The 26918-nt window shown below is 54.7% G+C and overlaps 1 protein-coding gene across 6 annotated transcripts in view; it reads left to right on the top strand.

The window, feature by feature from the left end:
* The window catches only part of CLEC16A (C-type lectin domain family 16, member A), a 168878-nt gene that overhangs the window by 4668 nt on the left and 137292 nt on the right, over positions 1-26918 (top strand). For 3 of the 6 annotated variants that reach the window (XM_004691757.2, XM_012731951.1, XM_012731953.1), the window contains exons 2-10: positions 5836-5964; positions 7020-7153; positions 12120-12268; positions 14960-15065; positions 16370-16375; positions 16742-16865; positions 19423-19597; positions 20910-20963; positions 24544-24657. In XM_004691757.2, coding sequence (XP_004691814.1) covers positions 5836-5964; positions 7020-7153; positions 12120-12268; positions 14960-15065; positions 16370-16375; positions 16742-16865; positions 19423-19597; positions 20910-20963; positions 24544-24657 — 991 coding nt within the window. Of the gene's footprint in view, positions 1-5835; positions 5965-7019; positions 7154-12119; positions 12269-14959; positions 15066-16369; positions 16376-16741; positions 16866-19422; positions 19598-20909; positions 20964-24543; positions 24658-26918 lie in introns of those variants that run through there. The other 3 variants (XM_012731955.1, XM_012731952.1, XM_012731954.1) reach the window with 2 other exon arrangements.

Raw genomic sequence — 26918 nt, 5'->3', positions numbered from 1 at the left:
CTTTGCTTGTCCTTACCCTGCTCTCCTGCTCTGCTAACACGTGAGCACGCCAGTCTCCTCCTGAGAGGCAGGTAGATGCCCACTGGTAGGTGCTGCGGGTGCTTCGGGCTCTGCCCCACCCTCAAGTGGGACCCCCAGGCAGCTGACTCCGTCTCGTGCACTGTGTTGTGTGTTTGTCTCTCCTGCTTGAACCTCACTAAGCTCCTTGAGGACAGGTCCTGTGTGGCCCGTTTACCTGGGGTTGTCAGGTGCTGGCATGGGCTCTGGCCCCCTGGCAGGGATCGAGGCTAAGTGAGATGCCTCTGCATGAATGAAAGCAGCTTTCCTTAGCTGCCTGCTCGCCGGTGCCACCACAGCGCTGTGCTGGAGCTGTGGCTTCCTCCAGGGCTGACAGCCTGGCCTGGGAGTGCCAGCTCTCGGCATCTCTCAGGCCCAGCCTCGTCCGGTGACCCAGTTGGACGTCTTTGGGGGATGAGTCATTAGGAGAAGCAGCTCCCGGAACACCTTTCCCTGGTCCTCTGGTCTCATCCGCCCTGCACACAGCTGTTCCTGGCCAGACAGCTGGGCGCTCACCGAATGCAGGTTGACAAGGCGCAGCATGGGGCCTTCTGGGACGTCTGAGTAGTCCAGACAGACCCAGGCTTGGCTAGCCTCCATCTACACCCCAACATTGTTACCAGGAATGAGGGGCGGGTGTGCTTTGGGAGAGCGGATTGTATTCTTCATCCTTTCTCACGCTCTCAAACAGGTAAGTTTCAGGATCTTCCAGTAGGAGCCTCCTAAGAGCATATTCCAACACAAATCATCAGACTTGTGTGGACTTGAGCTTTGCATGTCTGTGTCTGCCTCAGTAATAAAGGGGACCTTGAAGAAGGGCCTCTCTTGGGAACGCAGGGTAGTGGAGGCGGAGGCAGGATTGTTTACCGGCCACTGTCCTTGGTGATGAGGCTCCAGTGTGCTGGCCGCGCGCTGGCCACGGGCTGAAGTGTTCCTGAGTTCTGGGCTTTTCTGGCTCCTAAGCGCCTGTCCAAGTAGGGCATGCTTGCTTCTGGGATCTGGCGTTGGGGTTCTGCAGTGCTTCTGTTAGCGCTCTCTTCGTGCTGGCTCTTTTTCCAGGAGAGTCAGTTTTCAGGACTTACATGAGGTGCTGAGGTGTACTTCAGTGTCTTGTTTCTCTCTGTTAGTTTATTTGGTTTTCTTGGATCCTACGCTTTCTTCTTTTTAAAATAAAAATATTCTTAATTCGGGCTCTTCCCCCATCTCCATCTTATTGAAATGCCAGTCGTTTGCATAGCTGTAATTCGGGGCATACAACTCTGCACCTGCATAGGTGTGCCTGCCTTACTCGCCCTCGCCAGAGCGCCCCCTACATTCTCGACTTCTTGCAGATCCTCAGCTAGTGAAAGTGCTGTCTGTGTCCCTGTGGCGTGCTCTATACCACAGAGCCCTTTAAGCAAGGGGGTTGGCCTGGGATCCCTGCCTCGGAATCCGGGCCCGTCCTGGCCTCCCAGGGCCGCAGCTCCCTGGTGCATCAACCCGCAGGGCTGCTGGGAGGATTTTAATGAGCGAACACATTACGCTGAGCAGGAGGCTCATTAGGAGGCAGCAGCTGTCTTGATAATGATGATGAAAATGCACACATAACAGAGGATGAGAGAAATGTCATCACTGTAAGAGAAAAATCTGAATTTGCTGTGGTCAAACACCCAAAGTAAATGGTTCCTTCTTTGGGAAGTATCTAGAAAGGACACAGCTTTGCACAGAGGTGGCCGTGGTAACACTGTAGGTCATCAAGACAATTAGGAATGTATGCCCAGTCACAGCGTGAGTGCCTCTGTCTTCCTTTCAGTGGTGTACTTTGTAGCCATTGTAGGTCTTTGTAAACAGTTGTCAATGACAATGAAGGCAACAAATACTTTTATTTTAGCCAGAGGTGGGAAATAAGATGGGCATAGAAGTAGACATGGCAGTGTTCAATTAGTTGTATCCACAGCAAAGAGAAAGACCCCGGAGGCCACCATCATTTGAGGCCCCTGCAGTGACTGTTGCTCAGAGTGGCCTGGTGGACTATTGCCACTTCATTTCCAACCTTTTAAAAATGAATGTTACATTTATAATCAGGAAGTTACTAACCTACATTACTATTTCAGAGGTAGTTGAATGACTGCATTTCCTGAGCCCCGGAGGCAGCTTTAAAATATTAGCCCTTGGGCCCTCCCTGGTGGCGCAAAGGGTTAGAGCGCAGCCCTCCAAGCGAGCTGCAGCTGCTCCAGTGTGAGTTTGATCCCAGCCCCGGAGGTGACCCACATGGCGCGGCAGACCTCTCCTGACCCGCCCGCTGCTCCCCTCAGCAGTGTACTGTTGATCTGCCTGTTCTGCTCCCCGTTCTGTCTCTGGGGAATCCTCTCACCACCCCTGCATCTCTGGCCTGTACCCCTGTTCTGTATGCATAAATAAATAAGTCTAAAAATAAAAATTAGCCCTTGATCCTTTCAGCCTTCTTTCTCCCTGGTGCATTTGCACAAACATATACTGAGGGTCTCTTCTGTGCACTGGGGCATTAGGAGGGGTGAGCAGGGGTAAGGTGCAGGCATAATTGTCAGGAGGCGTCAGAGCTTGAGATCAGGGGACCTGCCCCCAACAAGCATTTAGACCATGTTGAAAATGTCCACCTCTGCTATGTACAATAGCATCAAAATCATCAACTACCTTAGGAATAAATCTAGCAAAAGATGTGCAGCAAACTCTGAAAGCAGTGCAGTCCCTGTCACGTTACTCGATCGCAAAGAAGTCTGTTCTCTCCATATTTAGCGGTAGACATAGGACAGTCTAAAAGGGAATCTTAGCAGGCATTTTTATGGAAATTGGGAGGTGATTTTTAAATTTATATGGAAATGCAGAGCATCAAAATAGCCAGTGTAATACTGGAAGCACCACAGGAAAGAATTGAAGGACTTACGTGATCACCTAGCAAGACTCCTTGTACGCGGCAGTCACCCGGCACGGTGCTGGCACAGAGCAGACGGCCCGCTGAGCGGCCCCGGAGCTCTCAGAAAGCGCCCCACACAGCCACCTGATGAGGGGCAGAGGTGATGCTGGTGTGCGTGCGTGCGAGAAGCAAGGACCTTTTCGGTAGATGTTGCTGGGTCAACGAGTTCCCCATGTGGAAACAGCAAAGTTGGCCAATCCCTTGAAACACACACAGGTCAGTTCCAGATGTGCTGTAAGTCCAAAAGGGAAGCTAAAACAGCAACTTTTTTTTTTTTAGCTTGCTTTTTTTTTTATTATAAAAGTTTATTTTTACATCATTTTGTACATTTTTTTCCATCTCTAAAATAGCAACTTTTAAATAAGAGAACAACATTTCTTTATGACCTTAGGATAGGTAAGGATTTCTTTTTTTTAATTATATATTTTTATATTTGTTTTATTTGTGTATAGAAGAACTGGGGTGTAGGCCAGAGTTGCAGGAGGTGAGAGACTCAACAGAGTTAGAGTGGGGAGCAGACCCGATGGATCTACTGAAATCTACTGCTGAGGGGAGCGATGGGTGAGACAGAAGAGGTCTGTGATGCCATATGTGGGTCAGCTTCCTGGCTGGGGATCGAACTCAGGTCCCAGTGGTGATAGCCTGATAGCGCTGAGACTTAACCCTCCACCACCAAGGAGGCCCGGTAAGGATTTCTTAAGCAAGGTACAAAAAACACAATCCAAGGGAAAGACTGATAACTTGGACTGCATTAAAATCACCAGAAGCCCACTGCAGAGTGACAGGCACGTCACATTCAGAACACACAAAGATCTCTACCAATAAATGATACCTAATAAAAAATAGGCAAAACACTTGCGCAGGCATTTCACGAAGGTAGATACTCAAATAGCCTGTAACATCTGAAAATGTGTCCCACTTTGTTTCTGATCAGGGCATAAAATGCCAAAGTGATGTCACTATGTACCTGCCAGATTGCCCCCCTCCCTAGCCCCGAAAAAGACAAGGACAGCAAGAGTTGGAGAGGTGGCAGGGGACTCCGAGCTCTCAGACCCAGCCTCTGGCCAGATGCTGTCCACATGCTAACTACGTGTGTGTCCCAGTTACTGAAGTAGGAGGATCACAGAGCCAGACTCTGTACCGCACATGGATGTTCCTAGAATCTTCTCTAGAAGATTCTAGAAGATGTTCCTAGAATCCTCTCTCCGGGTTTGTCTGTAAGGGCTTTCTGGTTACTAGACGTGTTTTGCAGAGATTATGAACAAAAGCGATGATGACAACAGCAGCAGAAGTGTGACCGCGCATCATCCTGCAGACAGAGCGACCAGCGGGGGGCTGCCTCGCCCCTGCACAGCAGGCAGTGCCCGTCTCGGGGCAGGGGGCGCACTGTGGCCTGCCTGGTGCAGATCTGTATGCACGTGTTCAAAATGCAGGCTGGAGGCTCTGGAGTTAGATTCTGTGGGTTGTGGTCTCAGCGTGGGGAGCTGGGATCTGCAGCTTCAACAGGTGATTCTCATGTGGGGAGCCCACGAGCCCCCCATCTGAAAAACTGCTCTTTGAGACTTTGGGGGCAGGTGAATGGAGGTGAGACTCATGAGCAGTTCCCTGGCATTTCTCCCAGGCTTGGGTTCAGCGCTGTGGTGTTTCCTCCACAGGGGCCCAGCTGAGGGGCTTGGATGCAGGTGGAAGAGCTTCTTTTGGGAGGGCTCTTCCGGTTATTGCATGTTGAAAGTTGCAAGCAATTTTTAATTATGTTAACAATTACATGACATCATACTATGTCTTTAAAATGTAACAAACAGTAATAATACTAATCCATAAAACTCAGTTCCCTTAAGCTGCAGCTTGCTCCTTAATGTTGCGCCACAATGGTTCCGCCTCTTTCCACCTTAGCTGGTGTTAAGAGAGCCAGTCCCGTCTGGCTCCCAGCCTTGCTCTCCCAGCCCCCACCCGACTGCAGGTGGTCCTAAAACAAGACAGGAGGTGTGTTGGCCTGAGTCATCTTTTCCTTCTCAGCCATGACAGCCGAAGCTTCCGCCTCCTGTGTGTGCTGCAGAAGCATCTCCTAGGGTGTCTGACCAGCCTTGAAGCTGCTCAGGACTGGCCTCAGCGAGTCCTTCCATTCTCGTCACCACCAGCAGAGGGCCTGGAGGCCTGGACTGTCTGCTGTCCCGGAGCCTGTGGCTGGCACAGGGCTGGAGCAGTACAGACCTCCGGGGCACATCTGGTATGTGAGGTGCAGCCTGGCAGACTCTCCAGCCCACCCGGCTTTGTGAGTGCAGGCACCTGCGCTCAGCCAATGAGACCGAGCCCTTGCGCAGCACGCCCCCACTTCTGATGGCTGCTGTCTCCTTGGTGGGGGATTCCCATGACTGTTGCTTTGGCTGCTGGCTTTGGACCCCTCCTTGCTGAGACTCCACTCCCCTAAATCAGCATTGTCTGGGCTGCGGATCTTACCCTAGCCTTCAGCCCTGAGCTGTGACTCCCCTCGTGCTCCCCCAGTGTCACAGTCACCGGGAAGCATGACTAGGCCAGTGGTGGGGTCCTCTAGTCCTGAATCTGAATCTGCGGATGTGCTCCACGGCCCTCACTTTGTCCAGCTCTCCAGATGACCCTCCTGCCCCCCGAGGGGTCTGTCTTCAAGGGCTTAAAGGTTTTCCTGTCTTCACTTGTGTCGGTGTGCCCCTGGCCATTGGCCTTGGTTGGTAAATTATAACATCTGAACGGGAAATAGCTAACTGAATCTCAGAAAGCATAAGCGAATTATGCCCAAAATGTTGCTTTTGATCACTAAGCCTGGCTTTCACTTCACTGGCTAATCTTTAATTTCCTTTCCTTTGTCTCAGATACCTGTATCATGTTTTGACCAAAAACACCACAGTCACAGAACAGAACCGGAACCTGTTAGTGGAGACCATCCGTTCCATCACCGAGATCCTGATTTGGGGAGACCAGAATGACAGCTCTGTGTTTGAGTAAGAGTTTCTGATACTTTTTTGTGTTTTGATTCTTCTTCACCCTTTGAATATTTCCTCTAAATGTACACCATGAGTCATTCCTGGTGATGTCAGGATTTGACGCCAATTTCGTCTCGCACAAATATCTATCTATATCTGCCTCTGTCTGTGTATGGTGTCCTTGAAATGCTGGAAAAGCAAGCAGAACATGAGAAAGTTCTGGAAATGGGTATCTCTAGAAAGTCTGAAAATATCATGGGTAATATTCCCAGTGGAGTCAGATGATCCAGAGAAGGAGAAAATGTCCTGGAAGTCGGGTCTGGAAGCGTGGAGGGGCCCTCCCTGGTGGGGCCACCCCAATGCACTCGCTGGCCGCTGTCTCGTGTCACACAACTGGTGAGCGATAGGGCGCACTCAGAGCTACGCCCTGGAGGGTAATGCCTCCTTCCATGCTGCCAAGGAGAGCTGCCTTCGGCCAGATCCTCTGTCTGAGCCTCCGTTTCCCAGTGTGCAGCTGTCACATCTGGTCCGCCACGCTTCTTGCGTCTTCCCAGGCTGTCCACCAGCCAGAAATTTGACTCGAGATGGTCTGGTGCCCTCCTCCTGTTCCTTGCAGAAATGACAAACTGAGCAGTTTGAAACCAAAACTGTCTGAATATTCAGCCATCCCTTACCCTTTTGTAGGGAATTCCAGTTGATTAATTCTCAGAGGCACATTTAAAGAGTGAAGGGAAGACACTTAGTTGGGAAAGCTAGGATATAAATCAGAGTCTAGAAAGTGGGGTATGCTGGGTAGGTCGGTAGCTGTGTGGTCCTCGGTAGGCCAGACCTCCCCCGCCTGTCATGCTCAGTGCCCTGCCTCTCAGAGCGGGCTGGGCCCACACCCTGGGAGTGAGCTGGAAACATGGCACCTTCTCTGCTGAAGGATGGCTGGGGAGCCGAGGGCACCGAGCGGGCCTGCCGGCTGAGACCTGGCCTAGAGGTGGATGTCTTCTCGGGGAGGATGCGCCCGAGGCTGCTTTGGCTCCCAGGTGGGGAAGCCAGCCACTGATGCTTTCCCGTTCTCTCCCCAGCTTCTTCCTGGAGAAGAACATGTTCGTCTTCTTCCTGAACATCCTGCGGCAGAAGTCCGGCCGCTATGTGTGTGTGCAGCTGCTGCAGACCTTGAACATCCTCTTTGAGAACATCAGCCACGAGACATCACTTTGTAAGAACAGGCTTCCCGCGCCACTGCCCCCAGCCACCCTGCCTGGCGGTTTCATGGCGCGTCTCGGCTGTCTGTGCTTACGTGTCCCAGTGGGCTTGGGCCGCCATGACCAGACACCTGGGTGACTCAGGCAAAGAGTTTGTTGTCTCCCTGTCCTGGAGGTTACAAGTCCCAGTTCAAGGTGCTGTCAGGGTTGGTCCTGCCAGGGCCTCTTTTCCTAGTCAGCACTTGGCCACCTTCTGTGTCTCACAGTGGCTTTCCTCTGTTTGAAGAGGGGGCTGGGGGCTGGTGGGGGGGAGTGGAGCTGGTATTGCTTCCCTGATGACGACACTGGGCCTTTCCACTGACCTCATATGATCCTGATGCCCCCCATACCCATCTCCCAGCAGAGTCACACTGAGAGTTAGGGCTTCACCGTATGAATTTGGGGCACATAGTCTCGTCTGTAACACCTCGTTTGTCCCTGTGTGGTGGGTTACTGTGATGGGCCAAGAGAGTGCTCTCCTCCGCTGGATGATTCTTTATAATTTGTTATTGGGGGCCTTGGAGCAGCGGGGTAAGGGGGAGCTCAGGCAAGGATGCGCCATGGCGTGGGCTCTGGATCCCACCCCAGCCACTGCTGTCCCTGTGCCCCTGCCAAGTTCGGGTTCTGCACGTGACGCAGCCATGCCAGCAGGTGGGCACTGGTTTGCAATGCGGAGAGTTTGGGTTTAACAGCCAGAGTGGCTGGGGTAGCGGTCCAAGGTGACCAGCTGTAGGCGGCCAGGCTCAGCCGGTGCTCTTCAGCCGGGACTGACCGTGCCCCGGGGCCTTTGTCAGTAGCTAGAGAGATTCTCGTGGGTGAGTCCTGGATGCTGCTAAATATCCCACAGCTAACAGCCCCCCCCCCCCCCCCCGCCAATTATCTAGCCCAAAATACCAGCCATGCTGAGGCCGATTGGTGGATCCCAATCCCATGCCTGCCCTCACTATAGTGTTCCTAGATGACCACCTAGCCCCAGCGCCTGCCCACGAGAAGTAGAGGAGACAGGAATGGAACCTGTGTCAGGAGCAGGATTTAGGTCCCCAAGATGGTGTCTGGAATTGGAAAGAGGAAGAGATGGTGGCAGTTCCTGTGGGTGGGAGGAGGGGGAGATGGTGGACACACCCCTGAGAACCGCTGGTACTGGGAGGACCTGGTGGTTGAAGGAGCCTGGTCGCGGCAGCGGCGCTCGGGAGCGGCCACTAGAGGGCACTGCTGTGCCAGGAGCGGCTCCTCTCCTTCCCGGTGAAGGACAAGTTGACAGCAGTGACTTGACTCACTCTACCTGCGTGGTTTCCCTTGTTAATCAGTTGTCATTAGGCTGGATATGAATCGCGTGCGGTCTCTGAAAACTCCAAGAGGGGAAGACCCAGCTCGGGGGTACAGGCCCTGGCCTCAGATTCAACTGGGTCCCAGACCCAGAGCTACCACTTTCTCCCGAGTGCCCTGGGCGTGAACTCTCCAAGATGAGCTTCTGCCTCAGTGCCTGGGCGTGGAGCAGCTTCAGGGCTGAGTGTCAGAGCAGTGCGGACAGCTGCGCAGAGGCCGGTGCGGCTGGGGCCCACTCGAGTTGGTTTTACCGCTAACTCTGCGACACCCCTCTGCCCTCTGGTAACCCTTCTAAGCCCAGCTGGCCACAGGGCTACTGCCTGAAGGTGGGGTCGGGCCACAAAGGTTTCTGGGGGTTCAGGATCACACGGCCTTCCTTTACGGCTGGGCTCAAGAAGCGGCTTTTTTGTGATAACGCCTGAGGAGAACACATGTCCAGCTGGCGCTGAGTGAAGGGACATCGCTCTGGATTCTGCTGTCATCACATGTTGTTTTGCTTAAAGTCAGCTTCCAGCTGACAGCACTGTGTGAGGACTTTGCGGGCTGGGAGTGAGGACAGCCTGCTCTGGGCAAAATCTGGGCAGCACCAGGCACCCGGGGATTCACCGATTTATGGCACAACGTGGGCAAAATCTGGTGGTGCCTGCTATAAAAGGTGGACGAGAGGGTGATTGCTTTTATTTCTGTTTTCTAATCATAGACAGACAGTGTCCTTGTTACAAAACAACGACAAAATCAAGCAAAAAATAGAAAGTGCCGTTTCTGTGGGATCACGGACCTCTCCGTCCCCACCTCCCCAGCACCCTAGACCGTCCACATCCTGGGTCCTCACCTCCCTTGGCTTAAGGGCTGTATCTCGCTGGGCCAAACTTATTCAACCTGACCACGGGCATTTAGGTGGTTTCCAGATTTTCACTATTACAAACTGCCATTTTACAAGTGCACCTGCTGCCCGTTGGGTGTGTGACCTGAGTCAGAGGCTTGGGGGACTGAGGTCATCGACAGACTCCTGGGCTTATTATAAAATAGGCTGCCACAGGAGGCTGACCACGTGGTGAGGGGGAGTAGAAAAGTCCCTGCCAAGTGTTAAAGGCATCGCCGCTGCTCCTCCAGTGGCCCCATCACCCACGCTGTCCTCTCCTGGAGGCCCTGGAAAAGTCCCCGCTGGGGAAGCTTGGAGCGTGTGGCTGTCCCGGCTCGACGTGGCTGAGGGCTGGTCAAGGCGGCCGTGCAGGCGTCTGTGCCGCTGGGGTGCGGAGCCGCCCCCAGTCACTGTGGGGCTCATGGTCGTGTCCCCCAGGCCCCCGGCGTCCCCGGGCTGCTGTCCAGGGCACAGTGCTAGGCAGGCAGGTTGTGGCTTCTCCAGAGTGACTGCCAGGTGGCACATAGCAGAGGACGGCCTCCCTCGTGGCGCGCAGAAGCAGGCATGCCAGACGTGTGTGGGAAGCAGGATGTGTGGAAACGGGTCAGATCCGGGGTCGTCTTTGGAGAGGGAGCTTCTAGGAAGCGGCCCATGGGCCAGTGCTTGGAGGGGTCTATACTGCACAAGGTCATCCAGCTGGGCCCCTAAGATTTGGGGGGGTCTTTAAAGCACAAAGTCACAATACTTAAGATCCCATCTGTGTCCCACTGCACGCGGTCAAGCTGAGGATTGGTGGTATGTGCGGGGAACCTCACATTTAACACAGGGAGGGAGCGCCCTCACCTCGGGCCCACGGCCTCTGCGCAGGGGCCTGAGACCTCCTCAGGGAGGGTTAGAATGGGGAGCGGCCTCCCTACGGACTTCCAGGCCTGTCTGCACGCCTCCCGCGAGCCCCCTTGCGCTGGGCTCTCGTGCCCCTGCTCCTGGGTGCACATGCCGGTTTTGGTGGCTCCAGACAGCCTTCGGGTACACTCGATTGGCCGCGGTAGGGGACTGCTTTGGTACCAAGTGACTCCAGGGGTTATTTCACCCATGAGCACTGTGATTCACCCACGAGCACCGTCTTTGGTCTTGAACGTGATGACATGGGCAGGGCTCTCCAGGCGACAGCAACATGGGGGACAGCAGCAGCTGCTGCAGGACGGGCGCTCGCTCTGTGCCCCCACTGTCTCACTGCCTTCATCTGCGCGAAGCCCTGGGAGAAAGGTACCGGCAGTGCAGCTCAGCCCAGGAGCCGGGCCCGGCACTGCGATCCAGGGCCGTGCACAGGGCCGCTTGCTTTGCTTTTAAAGCTCAGCTGCTCCTGTTCACCGGTTGAACCCAGCAGCTTCCCTGGTAGCCCAGCTGGGAGGCTGGGTGGCCTGTGGCCTCTCAAACGCGGGCGCGCGCACCAGCTCCTACAGGCCTGCCCACGAGAGCCCGTGCTCGGTTCCGGAGCACACGGGGCTGATGAGCTCCAGGCCTTGGGCTGCAGGCCAGACCGGGGGGCTCGGAGCCCCCTCCCCTCACTGTGTCGTCCACCAAGGGCAGGTGTTTCCCCTTCATCTTTTACCTGTCGGGGGGTGGGGGGGCTGGTGGGCAGATGCAGAGGGCCCAGATGGCAGTGAGGCCGGCACGAGCCGCGCTCCCCGGCGCAGCTGGTCTCTAGACCTGTTTCGGTGGGTCGGCGCCGCTGTGGCAGCCCGCGCACCTGTGGCAGGACATACGGACAAGTGGCCCAGCACAGTACGGGTGCCAGCAGGGGCAGAGGCGGGCTGTGGTGGGAAGGGCCTTGCAGCATTGTGGGAGCAGGGTTAGCCACCCCGTTGGGGTGTGAAGCTGTCCTCCGAGATTACAGCGAGGCGCACGAACGGTGAATCAGTAAAATCAGATATTTAAGCGAGTGGATCTGGGGCAGCATTCCAAACCAGGAGGTGCACGTTCCTTTGGTTTTCCGCCTCCCTCACACAGTCAGACGCTGCCCCCTTCAGGCCTGCGATTCTGCAGGGTCGGAGTGCCCGGCGGGGTAGCCATGCCCTAAGTGGTCCCTGGGGCCCACAGCCCTTGTCACCCGGTTTTACTGGTTGGGCCCGTGAGAGCCTGTGGTGGCAGGCTTGGGCATCGGACCTCAGCCCAGGGCCCATCGCTGCGACTTCCCGTCGCCGTGTCCTCAGGCAAGTCCATCAGCCTGTCTGAGCGCCTTCTGGGAGCCTGAGACCTCAGAGGCAGTTGGGTCGGGAGCACCCTCGTGTTTCAGCACGCGGCTCTGTAGGAGAAGGAAACCACACTCAGCCCTCTGCGGCACTCAGCAATGACGGTGTGACTTTTGATGGCAAAGTGGGGCAGCTTTTTATAACCCAAAGTGTTCTTTACCCTCATGAGTGGGTGGTTTGTGAAAACGCCCACGCCCCAGCTCATCTCCCTGCCCCCAGCTCTCAGGTTGAACTTTGCCAGCAAAGAAAGAAAATGTTGGAGTGTTTTCTTGTATTTGCTGTGGGAGGGGGCCGGCCTTTCTAAGACATTGCTCTGAAATCCAGGGGCCATGCACGGGCCGCTTGCTTTGCTGTTTACAGCTTAAGCTTCTCCCTGTTCGCTTGCAGAGCCTGGCCACCCAGCAGAAGGCTCCCGCGCCCTGGCTTCTCTCTGGCTGGCTCTGCCACGCTCCCTCCGGCACCACTAACTCGTGGCCTGTTTGTTTGTTTTTCTCCCTCTAGATTATTTGCTCTCTAATAACTATGTCAATTCTATCATTGTCCATAAGTTTGACTTTTCCGATGAGGAGATTATGGCATATTATATATCATTCCTGAAAACCCTCTCATTAAAACTCAACAACCACACCGTCCACTTCTTTTACAATGAGGTGAGTAACTGCCGGGGTGCACAGTGGGATGAAAGCTGGTGGCCAGTCTGAGCCGCCTTCCAATGGGCAGCCGTGGGCCTGTTTCCAGAGCCTCAGCGCAGTTCTCTCGCCTGGGCATGCATCGAAAAGTTTCACTTTAAAATTTAACTTCTATTTTTAACACACCGTTCCATTTCTGTTACCTAGCGGGGAGAAGTTCCCAGAAGTTGGCTTGGGGCCATGTTCCCCTGGGAGGAACAGAAGTCCAAACTGACTGGCCACTTCCCTCCTTTGTGGCTTTAGACAAGTCCCCGTCCTCTGAGCCTCAGTTTCCTTGCCTGAGGAACAGGCATGAAAGCAAGCTGTTGTAGGTTTTCTGAGAGTCGAATTAAATGAACAGAAGTCATCAAATCTTCAAGCATAAACCTGGCTCCCTAAAGGCAAAACCACTGCTGCCCTTTACAAGCTAACATCCCTGGCATTACTGGGAGAAACACGAGCAACTTAAATATATAAATTGCTGCTGCTCTCACAATGAAAAGGACCTGGGCCAGGAAGGTCCCCAAAGGTGCGGATGCTGCTCTTTGGGGCTGGCTCATTTTTGGCTCAAGCCCATCTCAGGCCCAGGCGTTTCCAACTTCCTGTTGTGCAGACCATACAGCTGGATCTGACCTCAGGTCGATGCCTCATGGTCTCAGGATGGCTGCAGCAGTTCCAAACCTCACACACTCACACACAACTGCCGAAAAACCTCATGAGATCATGTTCCTCCCCGTGTCCCTTTTTAACTCCCAAAGTAACTGCTCCCAGAAGTCTCCCAGTGGACTTCCTCTTATGCCACACTGGTCAAAACTGTGCCACATTTCCCTGCTGGGAATTGGAAGTCCTGACTCAGTCGTGCAGCTGTGTTATCTGGAGGCTGGACTGGGGTTGAGGATCTGCTTCTCACATGACTTATGCATTCACTAGCTAGTTGGTGCTGGCTGTTGGCCAGAGGCCTTGGTGATACAACCTGCCTGGCGTCATGGTACGGTGGCTGGTTTTCCCCAGAACAAGTGACCCAGGAGACTGAGGCAAGGCGTGATGCCTTTATGGCAGCCCCAGAGGACACATCACCTCTGCCATATTCTTTAGGTCGCACAGGCCCGCCCTGACTCAAGATGTCAGAGGGGTCCTCTTGGAGACAAGAGGTGAGGATCCCTGAGGACCCACCTGGAGGCCAGATTCCGCCAGCCACCTGGTGTTTGCGTGTGTGGGTGTCTGCAGTGGTGACCGCGGCCCTGGGTGGGTGTGTACTGGGAGCCGGCCCCTAGTCCCACACAGCTCTGAATTAGGGCCAAATGCATCCAGCCGCTGTCAGATGATGTGGCGGAAGTCCCCTGCACCTGACTTTCTTTGTCCAGTTTACTGATGTGAATATGGGAAGGGCCGGCCTTAGGTGGAAGGAATGCCAACTGCCAGCCATCAGTGTGTGACAGCTTGAAAAATTAACATTGTGTGGCCCCAGCCACACATAGTAGGGACTCAGGGACATGCCCCAGGACAGATGGCTGACAGCACTCCCCAGAGGCCTCCCGGGCAGAAGACGCCCAAGTCCAGCTAGAGGGGACCAGGTTTTCCCCCACCTGGGAGAGCTGCACTCCTGTGCGCCAGCTGGGGGGGCAGAATGCGGGGATTTTGAAGCCAGAGCTAAGCTTCTGGAAGAACCCCCTGTGGTCTTTGAAGCAGCCGGAAGCTTTCGAGCAAGCTCACTCCATGGTGGGCTTGGTTTCCTCCTAGGTGGCCACTGCCAGCTCGCACTTGTTAAGGGGACACTTGTCTTCTCACGCTCTGAGGGCCTGTCCTCAGTAGACAGTTGTCACCTTCCTGGAGCTTGCCAGTCTCCACTTCCCCACACTCCTGCGGTCGCCCTCCAGGGGCTCAGAGTCATGTGAAGACTGGCCAGCAGAGGGCAGCAGAGCAGCGCCGTGTGGATCTAGGCGCCGCTCCGAGGCCCATCTTAGGCCCCGTGGTAGAGTTCTGTGGTTCTGAACCACTTGTCCATTTTGATGATCCCCTTTTAATGTCAGAAGATTCCTGAGCACCTCTTTCACCATGATAACGTTTACAGACTCATATTTCCAAATAAAGGAGTTTATAGTAGCCAGAGCTTCCATTCGCAGTCATACATCACGCTCGCCTGGACAGTTGATGCCTCGTCACTTGGTACAGACTGGCTCTCCAAGCCCACTGTGGGGTGAGCTTGCTCGAAAGCTCCCCGCTGCCTTAAAGGCCACAGTGGGTTCTTCCAGAAGCATCGCTCTGGCTTCAAAATCCCAACGTTCTGCCCTCCCAGTTGCTGCGTCTATTAGGAATTGGGCCCGGGCTGAGCACTGCGCGGGGAATGGTCTCAATTCATACCCGTGATCACGCAGTGCAAGCCGTTTATCCCCATTCTGTAGGCAGATACTTCGTTACAGACCATCACGCCGCTAAGGAGCGGTCTCACACATCACCAAGCCAGCCCGGCGCTGTCTGACCCTTTTCTGTTTCTTCCATGGTCTTGCCGCCCCATCCCTTCCCACGTTCCCCATTGGGAAGGAACCCCGACTTCAGGTTCACTTGGTAGCTTTTTGTGTCTTTTGTTGGCATCTCTGCAAGGTTCAGAAAGCGGGGGTGGGGGCAGGCCTGGCAAAGGCGGCCTGCAACTCATTCTCGGTTCTTTGCTTTTAGCACACGAATGATTTTGCCCTGTACACAGAAGCCATCAAGTTTTTCAACCACCCTGAAAGCATGGTTAGAATTGCTGTCAGAACCATCACCTTGAACGTCTACAAAGGTAGGTCTCCTGGCCGCTCTGCCGTGGTGGGTGCTAACTTGGCAGCTAGCTCTTGTGCATGAGTCTGCCCTGGCGATTCTCAGGGGTGAGAGGGGCCCGCGAATGGTGCTTGTGCTCACTGAACACTGCGCTCGCCCCTTGCATTACCTTTTGTACCACGGCCTTTCAGCGGCTCAGCTCTGTATGTTCAAGTCTGGGGGCCAACAGCAGAGGTAGGAACGCCCCCCAGGAGGCGCACTGCAGCTTGCAGCCGCCATGGCATATCACCTACAGGAACGGCGTCTTTTGAGTGACACTTTTAAGTTTTGGTGTGTTGGCCTGGGGCGTCAGCACAGCCAGAAGGCGGGCTTGCTCTTAAAAAATGTATAAAAGCATTTCACGCCACAAGCAGCAGGGGGCAGTACCGGCTCCTCAATGCAGCCAGGCCCAGCCAGCCATCCCTCTTCTCAACCTGTACTTAAGGCCCAAGCACTGCCTCCTGGAGAAGCCGGCGCTAGCAGGGCCTGGCCCACACGGTTCCTGAACTGAAAGTGCCCTCAAAGCAACGCCTTGGGAGTTCTCTGCCTAGTTAGTTATTTTTTCCTCCTGCAGTCACCAAGCTGGAGCTGGGACTCCATTTTCTCAGAGGTCAAAGGACTTTAACCTTTGCTGAGTTGTGATGTTACTGCTCGTGATGACCCCACTGGGGGATTGGGGGGTGGGGCGCAGGGGTTCCCCAGGGCTCATTCCATCTAGTTCTGGGACTGCCTTAAACTGAAGAGCTTTCTAAGAGGCCAACGAGGTCCATCCGGAGGTCACAAACTGAAGGCCTGAGAGTCGAATCCAGCCCTCTGACGTGTTTTTAAGCAGCTGGTTAGGGTTGCTTACAAGTATATATATATATGTGTATTTACTGATTGGGTCGTTTGGGGTAACAGTCTTCTTGCGTCTGTGCATACGTGTGATCAGACTTGAAAGTGCAGATTTAGCTGCCCTGCAGGCCAGCAGTGAGCTGGTGTTGGGAAGCGGCCGCCGCTGTGGGCCCCCGGTCAGCCCCTCACACGGCGCCCTGGGTCTGGTGGCTTCGCTCGCCCAGTCGCTGGCCACACTCCGGCTTCCAGGCTTGCGACCCGGCCAAGCCCCAGCCCGTGTGCTGCTGCCCTGCGCTGTTCTCGCTCGCTCTCTTCTAACCTGTGCCTTTCAGTTTAGATGAAGCCTCCTGCTCTCTCCCTGTGAGCAGCTGTCTCCCGTCCCAGCTCCTAACCCTGTTAACTGTCGTGTTTTTGCCTTTCCTTCCATGACGATTCCTGTGTTCCTTATTCCAGTGTCATGTAAGTTATTAACCTCTGCTTTTCCACTTTCTTGACGTATCCTCACATGTAAATTGCTTGAGCGTGGGGTCGCCTCCTGGCCTCTAGCTGGCCACGCGGCCGGGGTGGGTGCCTTCAGCACGCCGTGAGGCTCTACCGCCCAGTTCACTGACTTTACTAACGGTAACAATAGCATAAGCACTGCCTGGATGAGATTAGTTTTGGGCTTAAGACAACCATGTTCAGGTTATTTCCAGGAAAGACAGAAAAGACTGAGATGATAGGAGAAAGCTTTTCATCGTGGTGGTGGTGCTGTTATTGTTGAATCTCTCCCCAGTTATTTTTGGTAGCGTGACTTATTTTCTCTTCTTTTGTGGATTTTCTCAGTGGATAACCAGGCCATGCTGCACTATATCAGAGATAAAACGGCTGTCCCTTACTTCTCCAACTTGGTCTGGTTCATCGGGAGCCACGTGATCGAACTGGATAACTGTGTGCAGACTGACGAGGAGTAAGTGACCCCCGCGCACGTTAGGTGGACAGTGACAGGGAGGGGAGCGATTCTGTCGGGGAACCACAAACGCGTCCTCACCTGCGTGCGGGCTGTGGGTGCTGAGCTCTGACAGGGGCTGCCCGCCTGTTAGGAGCGGTGGGGAGTTGGAACAGCCCAAGTATCTCCCAGCGGGCAGTGGAGTCAGGGAACGCAGCACACCCTTCGATGGGCTGCCGGGCAGCTGGCACGTGGCAGGCATGGAAACATGCCCGTCACCAGCAACTGTCAGGGCACAGTAGACCACACGGCGTGGAGCCGTGTCTGGCAGCACAGAGGAGCGAGGCTCCCCCTGCAAACCAGGACTCTGGAAGCGCTTGAGTAAGCGAAAGGAGCCAGATGCCATGGCCCAGGGCGCATGTGGTTCTGTTTCTAGGACATGCCCAGAATAGGCCCATCCGACAGAGGGTGAGTGCCGCCCTGCCGCTGGGGGTGGCGTCGCCGGGGACCGGAGTGACTAGCGTGTGTGGGGGGGCTTGCTTGGGTGGGGCGGGGGTGAAGCGTTGCTGGTGGTGCTGGTGGCTGAGGTGCTGGGCCTACACCAGAACCGCGCGGTCACCATTAAATGGGTGCATTTTATGGCGTGTGAGCTATAGCTCAGTCATTTTCTCTTTAGTGACTAGCATGCTGATTTGGGATGATGAGTAGAAGTTCCCAAGTGGGGTTTCTTTCTTTTTATTTTATAACAGTTTATTTTTACATCATTTGTACATTTTTTTTTTCATCTCAATTGTAATCCCCGCGGGTTTCCCATCACCAAGTCACCCGTGTGCCATCACCATAGTCCCGTGCACTCCCCCCCCCGCGTGTTTGATCCCTTTCCCCAAGTGGGGTTTCCTAGCCTCCGCCCTGCGTCACGGGCATGATGTGCACAGAGGGCCGTGGGCAGGTCTCCGGCCTTACCCATTCCGAGCCAGGAGCGCCTCCCGGGTGGGGCACCTGGAAGTGTGTCCACACTGGGCCAGAGGTCTCCCTGCCGGCCAGGTCACCACCAGTGAGGGTCATAGCCCAGGCCAGCAGCTCTGGACACCCGAGGGGCTGGGAGTCCCGAGTCTTCCTGGAGCGGTGGGATAGTTGCTCCCACTCTGGGAAGGGAGTGAGGACAGGTGACTGGCAGGTGGGATGGGCAGGCCGGTCGTGGGACACTGTGAGGAAAGTCCACACAGTTACTTCGTATCTGGGAGGTGACCACCCAGTCCTCGGCGTGGCGAGCAGTTTCCATAAGTGGACACCAGTCACTGGTGGCCACTGGGGGAAGACGGAGTGGACACGGAAGCTCTGTCAACAGCTCATTGCCGAGAGGACTCGATGCCAAGTAGCGGTCCTGCAGATTTATGGCTGTTGGGGCGGGGCTCCCCACAGAAGTAGCTGAAGAGCTGGAACCTGCTAGATTTGGTTACCAGCTTGATTTTAAAACCCTCTGCACTTGCTACTTTGCTAAGACTTCTTTCAGCTGAAGGCTTTAAGGGTAAAGTGTATTAAATATGCTACTGCAGAAAAATTTCCATAGTTAATTCGCTAAATGGGGGGAACATTTGCAAAACGTGTATAAAGTGTTCCTGCCCCAGGTGGGCAGTGGGCCCATAGGTGTGCATCACCTCAGGCGTCAGCACGTCCTTGCTAGAATCCATCTACTGAAGTGTGACAAGGAGAAATTATCCAGAACCGAGTAAGAAGAGCAGAAATGGGCCTGTTTTCATTTTTCAAAAGCCTGACAGTCAGATGCATAGGTAGATAAATCCCTGTGCTTTGACATCAGTCCAGGGAGACCCAGAAATATGGAGGCCCAGAATGTTGGGTCATGGTAGGGCTTTCAGAGATTTTGACTTCTTTTTGCTTTCATTTTTTTTTTTTTTTTTTGTCTTCTAAAATAGCCATCTATTACTTGGGTGATCACTAATGAATGTTCCACCCAGCTAGATTGCTCCTTGGGTGTGGGGCAAGGGTGCCCACTGGCTGGTTTGGGGCTCCATCCTTGGGAGTGTGAGACTGATACCCCCTTCCCCACAGAGAGGAAACAAGTCCCCTGTGGGCTGGCGGGAGGGGTGGGTACCATCCTCGAGCTCCGTCCCCTCATGGCCTGGGCCCCTGGGGCAGACGTAGCCTCCGAGGCCTGCTTTTGTCTCGGTGCGCCTCTGGAATAATTAATTAGCCAGATTTATTGCTCCATTAATAGCGCTTATCTCGGGAGCCAGGCATCCCGCCACGTTGGCTGGTGGCCGTGCTTGTGAAAGGGCCAGCTGTGAGCTTAGCTAGCTTTGACTCTGTTTACCCCACTGGCTGGTGGGGGGTGTGCGTAGGACGCAGTCCCCCAGAGGGTAGGGGGAACCCCCAGGAGCCCCCTGAAATCAGTCGCAGTGGACCAGATCCCACCAGTGGGTCAGGATCGGTCTCCCCGAGACCGCCTCGGTATCTGCTGTGTGAGCGAGAGCACGCCAGAGGCTGAGTCTCAGGCCGGCCACTCCAGGCCTGGCGCCGCGCTCCGGCTTCCGGGCTGAGGTGGGCCTTCTCCTGGCAGGCACCGCAACCGGGGCAAGCTGAGCGACCTGGTGGCTGAGCACCTGGACCACCTGCACTATCTCAACGACATCCTGATCATCAACTGCGAGTTCCTCAACGACGTGCTCACCGACCACCTGCTCAACAGGCTCTTCCTGCCGCTCTATGTGTACTCGCTGGAGAACCAGGACAAGGTGCGCGGGGCCGCCGGCCTCCTCGGGGGGCGGGGAGGTCGCCTTGAAGGGGGCCACGCTGTGCGAGCCGTTCAGGCTTTTTTTTTTACTTGTCTTTAATCCAGTGGCATCGATTTGCCGTTCATTTCCATAAATACATAACGTGGGGAGCATGGCGCCACCCCCTCAGCGTGTGCATCTCCTCTCCTCACTCTCCGCCAGAGTAGAGGGACTTGGAGCCCGAGAGATGCTCCTTCTGGTGCACACGCGCCCTCGGGGTTCCTGAGGGTGGGACAAGCCGTGACAGTGAGTGAGGGGCAAGCACTGGCGTCAGGAAGAAGCCGGAAGCCGCGCGTTTAGGGGTTTGTCTCCACACCCTCCTGTTCTGTGTCCTCAGCCCCACTGGCTTTCTGCTCCGCCAGGCTGATCGGCGTGGGGCCATCTGGGCAACAGCATGGACGGCAGGGACGGGCACAGCTGGCAGGCCTGGGGCACCCGCCGTGGGGCTAGTGCCCGTTAGAATGCACAGGGGTTCTGGTGGATCCGGTGGGTTCAGTGAGTCTGAGCCACCGGTTCTCGGGTCCCCTGTGAGAGCTGCTGCTTCAGGGAGGAGAAGCCTTTGCTCAGGGCCTCCTGGGCTTCATGGACAGATGTCCTTGGAGGGGGGTCAGCCAGATGGCCTCTTGCAGGGGTTTAGCCTCTGTGGCCAGGTCCCAAAGGATTGCAACTTGCTTTGGGATAGGCTGTGAAGGTTCTTTCAAAACATAAGTAAATAGCTAAATCTACCCGAGGTAGCCCTGGGAGCAGAGAGCGAGCACGGGAAATAGAGCTTTAGACCTGAGTTCAAATGCTGCCCCTTCCTGAGCGTGCTCTTGACCTTGGGCAGGGCGGTTCCTCCCTGAGCAAAAGGAGGCCCCGCAGATCACCCCCGGTTGGAGGGAGCTAAAGCCCACTGAAGCGCCATGTGAATGGGGCTTCCTAAGGCCAGGGTGCCCCAAACTGCTTTTGCCTCCAATTTTGGAAGTTCCTCCCTTAGACCCGGCCTCCGCCCCCAGCTCTCAGTGTCCCCGAGGGTGGCGTGGATGTTCCTGGTGTTTGAAAGACCCAGTTCTCTCAGTCCAGCCTCTGATCTGGCGGACAGAGGAAGATTTCTCAGGCGCCACTGGGTGGGCGGGGCTGGGAGTTTATCCTGTGGGCCCACTGAGGGCGAGCCCCAGGGGAGCGCTCCTGGGGTGGGAGGAGCCTGGGGACAGGCACTGCAACAGGTGGCTTTGGCTTCATATGAGAGTTTTGGGTGATCTGACCCCTTTCTCTCTCCCTTCCCCTTCACCAGGGAGGAGAACGACCGAAAATCAGCCTGCCTGTTTCTCTCTATCTCCTGTCGCAGGTATGTCTGACTGTTTGTCTGGGTCCCCAGCACATTTAGGGGGTCCTTGGAATGCGATTGCCTTCCAGGAATTTCCCAGACCATATCGCTTCATATTCTCTTTCAGTGTTCCCCAACTTTCAATAAATAAGAGGAAATGGGGGTTCTAGTTTCCAGACGCTGAGTCAAGACGCTGGGCACCCTCTTCATGGTAGTGGATGGAAATTCAAAGACAAATGGAAAATAAATCAAGCCTGGCATGGTAAAGAGCAAATAGAGTTGCTTTTTTACCATGGGGACTGAGGTTTCCAAAACAGCCAAGAATGTTCTAAGTACCCTGGAAACGTGGCTTGCATGAAGCTTGCTCATGGCATTTGAAAGACGCCCCCAAACTGAAGGTTTGGGCATACAACCTTGGCTTAACAATTTTCTGCTACGAGGCTGCTTGGGAAGGCTTCTGTCCTGATTCTGGTTTCAGATTACCTTCTGGAAGGTATCTTGTAGCAGCCTCAATTCCCAGATTTGTGTCTTGAGCTAATTTGTCCGCCTGCCCTCTTCAACGAGTGTGTTTCCGTCTCATAATTATGTAATATTTACAAGAAGGGAAAAACTCCATGGCGACCCAGTTACATAACTTTGAAAATATTTTTATTACAGGCAGTCCAGACTCTCAGGCCATCTCATTAGACTGTCAAGTAGTCAAACGTTTGCCCAGAGCCCTGTTCCCACTTCTGCGGGGCCACGGGTTATTTATTTGCTGTGCTCAGAGAATGTCCTTCTCACTTGGTCCCTGGTCCTTCTGGAGTTTGAGGTGGCTGTCTGCCCTTGACCTGAGAAAAATAGATGCAGAGCTCAGGGGGGTCAGCCCGGGGCCTGCTCACTGTCCATTCGTGGAATCTTGACCTGGGGTCCCCTGTCACCCCAGCATAATCCCCTGGTGTTGGGGCTTCTGAATGCCCCTTCTGTACACCAGAGCCCTGTGTAAGCCCCCACCACTCCTGGCAGCTTTCTCTGCCACCTCGTTATAAGTCCACCAGCATCTCCTGCTGGGGCTCTGGGAGTCCGGGAGGACCTGAGCCGGCCAGATGCTCAGCCACAGGAATCCCATGGAAAGCACCCTCAGGATCTCTCAGTTGTCAACGCCACGGGCAGGGTCTCCAGGAGCCAGGGGACAGGCGCACCTTTGTCTGAGAACCCCACGGTCTTGTTTTCTTAGTGAAGGACTAATAACCTCATCATTTTTCTCAGCCTCTCACAGAACGCGCGGCTTGTCATCTGTTCCTCAGCCTGAGTAGTAAGGTCCCTCCCCTCACTCACTGTTAACTATAGTGCTGCCGGGATGTGTGAAAACCTCCGGCCAGGTGTGATTCTGCATTCTTAAGAAGAATCAAAGTGTCCTTCCAGATGATTCTACATGCACAGCTACAAGACCAGGAATATGCACATTCCCAGCGTTCATTTACATGCTGGGGGTGCTGCCTTGCAGAAGTGAATGCGTGGTGTGGACACGCCCACCCAACTCTTTGGGGCTAGTCTGCTCACACTACTGAGCGTCAGGGGCAGGCATGCCCTGGACACCATGGGCCTGCACGGTGGGCCTCAGTTGACCTTGCCTGAAGGCCTTAGTAGATGCCCACTACAGGAAGGGAAGAATGACGAAATGATCAGATGAGGCCACACGCATACATGGGGCACAGTGGAGATTTGGAATGAGTGGACTTGGCAGTTGGGTTTGGCTTTATGATTAGATGGAAGTGAGTCAGAAATTTGACCATGAGGAAGGTAAGAAACCACCACTATCACCGTCATCACCACCACCATCCCTATCATCACGATCGTCACCATCACCACCCCACCATCATCACCATCACCACCATCCCCATCGTCATCCTTACCACTGTCAGCACCACCATCGCCACCATCCCTATCATCACCACCGTCACCCCCGCCATCACCACCACCATCATCACCGCTATCACCACCATCGTCACCCCCACCATCACCACCACCATCCCCATCATCATCATCACCACTGTCACTGCCATCATCAGCACCATCCTTATCGTCACTGCATCACCCCCACCATCACCAACTTTGCCACCACCATCATCACCACCAACATTGATAGCATCTAGCTGCCTACCATAACCCTGGACAGGACTTAACTCTCCTGATCAGACTATGTAGTATCCTTAATAGTCACTATCTCCATGTTTTAAAAACAAAAGTGCTTTTTGTAAAGCAGATAACACATCTGTACCCTTAATTTGTACTGTGATTATTCGGGCAGTATATTCGCACTCTTCTGCCAGTACACAGAGACACGCTGGGGAACTCTTCACCCCCAGGCAGCAGCCTCACTCCCGGTGGCCGCCAGTACTCACTCATTTCTGCCGTTCCTTGTTTCCCTTAACATTTCCTTTTTTAAAGTTAAAGAGTTCGAAGAAGGACAAACTAACATTCCTTGTTGCTCTCCGTCAGTCCCCTGATTTTTTCCCCAGACACAGCTTTGGCTACAGGGCTTTCCTGTTTCCTTCTAGAGATGTTCTCCACCAGGGTTCTTGGCTACAAGAAACCCCAGGGTGGGGTTTGTCGCCCCAGGGGACCTTCAGCCACATCTCAAGACATTTTTGGTGGCCATGACTGAGGAAGGGGATGCTGTTGGCATCTAGTGGGTAGAAACCAGAGACACTGCTTAAAAATCCTACAGTGGACAGAACAGCCCCTCACAGCAGTCACATTCCTGCATGGTGCCACGCGTCCCTCCACCATGCCCACAGCTGCGCTGGGGTCGAGAGACCCACCCTGCACAGCTCGCGATGCGCACGCGCCCTTCCCGGGCCTGTGCGTCTCCACCCCGCAGCTCCGTGCTGCCTTCCCGTTTTAAAAGCAGTGAGCAGGCACGTCTGAGCCGGGTCGCAGGCAGCTGTCGTGCTGATTCCGGAAGCCCTGCCACCAAAGCTGGGCATCAGGGAGGCGTGGCAGGGCCGTCTTAGGCAGGCCAGCGCCTTCTGGGTTTGCATGTTGGCACTCCTCGGTCTGTCTGGGACTGGTGCGGTTTTTCTTCTCCACAGTTTCCACACCTCCCCCCAGTGCCATGGAATCCCGAAACCCACTGTGGGGGTCGGAGCGCCTGCCAGTAATGGAATCTCTGTGTCGCTGCCCTGTGGCCAAGTCTTTGATTGGAACAAGACGCGCTGGCCCCTCTCCCCGCCTAACCGAAGCTTTGGGCCAGTGCCTTCTAGCCTTATCTTAATCGAATTTGACACTGAAATGCCTGTGGAGGGGAGGAGTGTGCTGCTTCGGCGGCTCCCTTCCCATGCTGCTCCACTTCAGCCGGGTTTGGCTTCACTCAGCCGTGAGGGACAGTCTCGTTAATGCGCTTCCTTCCGCCAGGAGCAGCTGGCCAAGTGGGCAAGTCTGGATGAAGGCGGGGCAAAGACTTGAAGGAGATAGTGTAGCTGATTTCGCCTAAATGTGACCCATTCTGGGGATTTTGCATAGAAGAGATCACGGCCGTGCACAGGATGTTTGTAGCCTGCCTGCGGCAGCAGATGGCAACTCACCTTCAATGCAAATCCCATTTGTTCTTTCTCACCAGGTCTTCCTAATTATACATCACGCGCCCCTGGTGAACTCGCTAGCTGAAGTCATTCTGAATGGAGATCTGTCTGAGATGTTCGCTAAGACAGAGCAGGATGTTCAGAGAAGTTGTGTAAGTCGCCAGCGCTGGGCCTGTTTCTGCTCCTGACCAGCAACCATCGCTTATTTTGTTGTGTCTGTTTCTCTAAAAGCAGAAGCCAGCATCCTACTTGTACAGCGGTGGTGGTGTATACGGTGGTCTGGGATTCAGGGAACCTCATCAGAATCTTGAAAAGAATTCCAGGAAAATCTGGGCTTGGGCTAAGCGTGGATTTGAACGATCCATTGTAGGTTACTGAACACGGAGTAGACAGCACTCCTGTGCATGTTTCACCCATGAGGTGCTGTTACTGGGAAAGAACAAAATAACAGCTTCCCCAAGGTGCATGGACCACAAAGACAAAACGGTGTTTAAGTGATGTAGGTCCCATGGGAGAGCGGTAGGGAGCGACGGTGACTGTGGCAAACTAGGACGTGCACTGTCCTCTGTGCAGCTGCTGCGCCCCGGCCTGCTGCTGTTCTGCAGGCTAGGCCAGGTCTCCCTAGAAGCCGGGAACCTGCATTCCGGTGCGAAGCCTACCGAGTTCTCACAGATCGTGGCCCAGTGGAACATGTTTGTGTGTGTCTGCGATTGTTCACGTGTGCGGTGCTGAGGAGAACACGTCTCCTGAGGCTGTTCCAGTGTGGCCTCTGCATCTGGCCTGTCCTCCTCCTTGGCCCGCTCAGAGGCGCTGCGCCCCAGGCCACCTGAGTTCTGGTCCTGCTCGCCCCTCCCTCTGCACACGCTGTGCTGCTGGCTCCCGCCTGTCGGAGGTGACCTGTGTGTCGCCTGCAGCACTCGTGTCTGCGATGAGCACAGTGTTAACATCAGGGCGGCTCACGCGGGCGCTGTCTTGGCAGCCAGGTTCTCGAGCAGTAGCCACACAGGGAAGGGGCTGGGCTCGCCCTTGGGCCATTGGCTAGGGTCATCGCGGGCGACATGTGACCCTGGCAGGACAAGCCAGAGAGCACAGGGCCCAGTGACGAGAGTCCCGGCCTGCTGGTTGTCTGGGTCCAGGGCCTGGCCAGCCGTCCGCTAGTTAAGGGAGCGTAGTGGGGCTCCTGAGAAGGTTCCCGGAAGCCTCTGACCTTTTGGGGTGGCCTTAGTTCACCTGAATTGAGTGGAACCTTTTCACTTCCCCTGCTGGCCCAGCCTATTTTTTTTTAAGATTTAGTTTTATTTATTTATAGTTATAAGAACTGGGTGCAGGCCCAAGGTATGGAGGCTCAGACGATTCACCAGAGACAGAGTAGGAATCAGAACAGGCAGATCTACTGAAACACTGCTGAGGGGAGCAGCGGGCAGGACAGGAGAGGTCTGCTGCACCCTGGCTGGGGATCGAACTCTTGCTGCAGTGGCTGGTGATAGCTTGGTAGTGCTGGGACTTTGACCCCTGCACCACCAGGGAGACTTAGACCCCTGCACCACCAGCCTTTCTTTTTAGATTCATGCAGTATTTCTTAAGTCCTTTCTTTAAGTCAGGCATTGTGCTAGTTCTGAAGATGTGCAGAACCCTAAACAGTGTGTGTCTCACTGGAGCTTGTCCAGTGGGAGAGAGAGACATCTGTCAAATACACAAATGGACTGTCTTAGGCCCTCTGAGTCTCTAGAGTAGAAGGAAAGAGTCATTTGGTGAGGGGATTTGCCCACAGGTGACTGCGGCTGCCGTGGCCTAGCAGAGGAGGCACGGATTTGCTGTGTTACGGAGCTGCAGATGTTTCTTTGTGACTTTCTTTTTTTAAAAAATACTTATTTATATATACCTTACATCTTTGTTGACTTTCGTGCAATGTTTGCTTTCTTTTCTCAGGCGCGGCCCCAGTGCCCGCCAGCGCTTCCCCCGTGCGCCATCACCATGTCCTCTGGTGCTCTTCTTGCCCTCGTGCTGTGTGACTTCCTTAAACCAGCTTTAGCTGAAGGGGCAGCTCAGACAGGCGCCGGCACAGAGCCCGCAGGGCCTCCCCGGGAGAGCGCTGAGGCCCCGCCCGCAGGCCACGGTGCGAGTTCCAGCCCAGTGAGAAGCAGGGGGAGCAGGCCCGACTCGGGAGGGCTGCTGCTGGGGTGGGAAGGAAATATACCCAAGGTGCCCACAGCGCGTCTGGCACGCTGCAGCCTGGCCCGCTAGCTGTTAAGGTTTGGGCCTCTCAGTATTTGCAAGAAAATTTTATGAATGACTAACTTTCAAATTTAACAAGTATCACATAAAAAAACACATGTTTGGAGATTGTCTTGAACAGTCAGACAGTGTGGTCACTGTCATGCATAGACAGGAAGCCTCTCAGAGGTTCCCCCAG

This window comes from Condylura cristata, unplaced genomic scaffold (genome assembly GCF_000260355.1).
Source record: "Condylura cristata isolate star-nosed mole 26May11 unplaced genomic scaffold, ConCri1.0 scaffold00032, whole genome shotgun sequence".
Classification (NCBI taxonomy): domain Eukaryota; kingdom Metazoa; phylum Chordata; class Mammalia; order Eulipotyphla; family Talpidae; genus Condylura; species Condylura cristata.
Note: the sequence above shows the minus strand (reverse complement) of the source record. Positions and strands in the feature narration are given on the sequence as shown.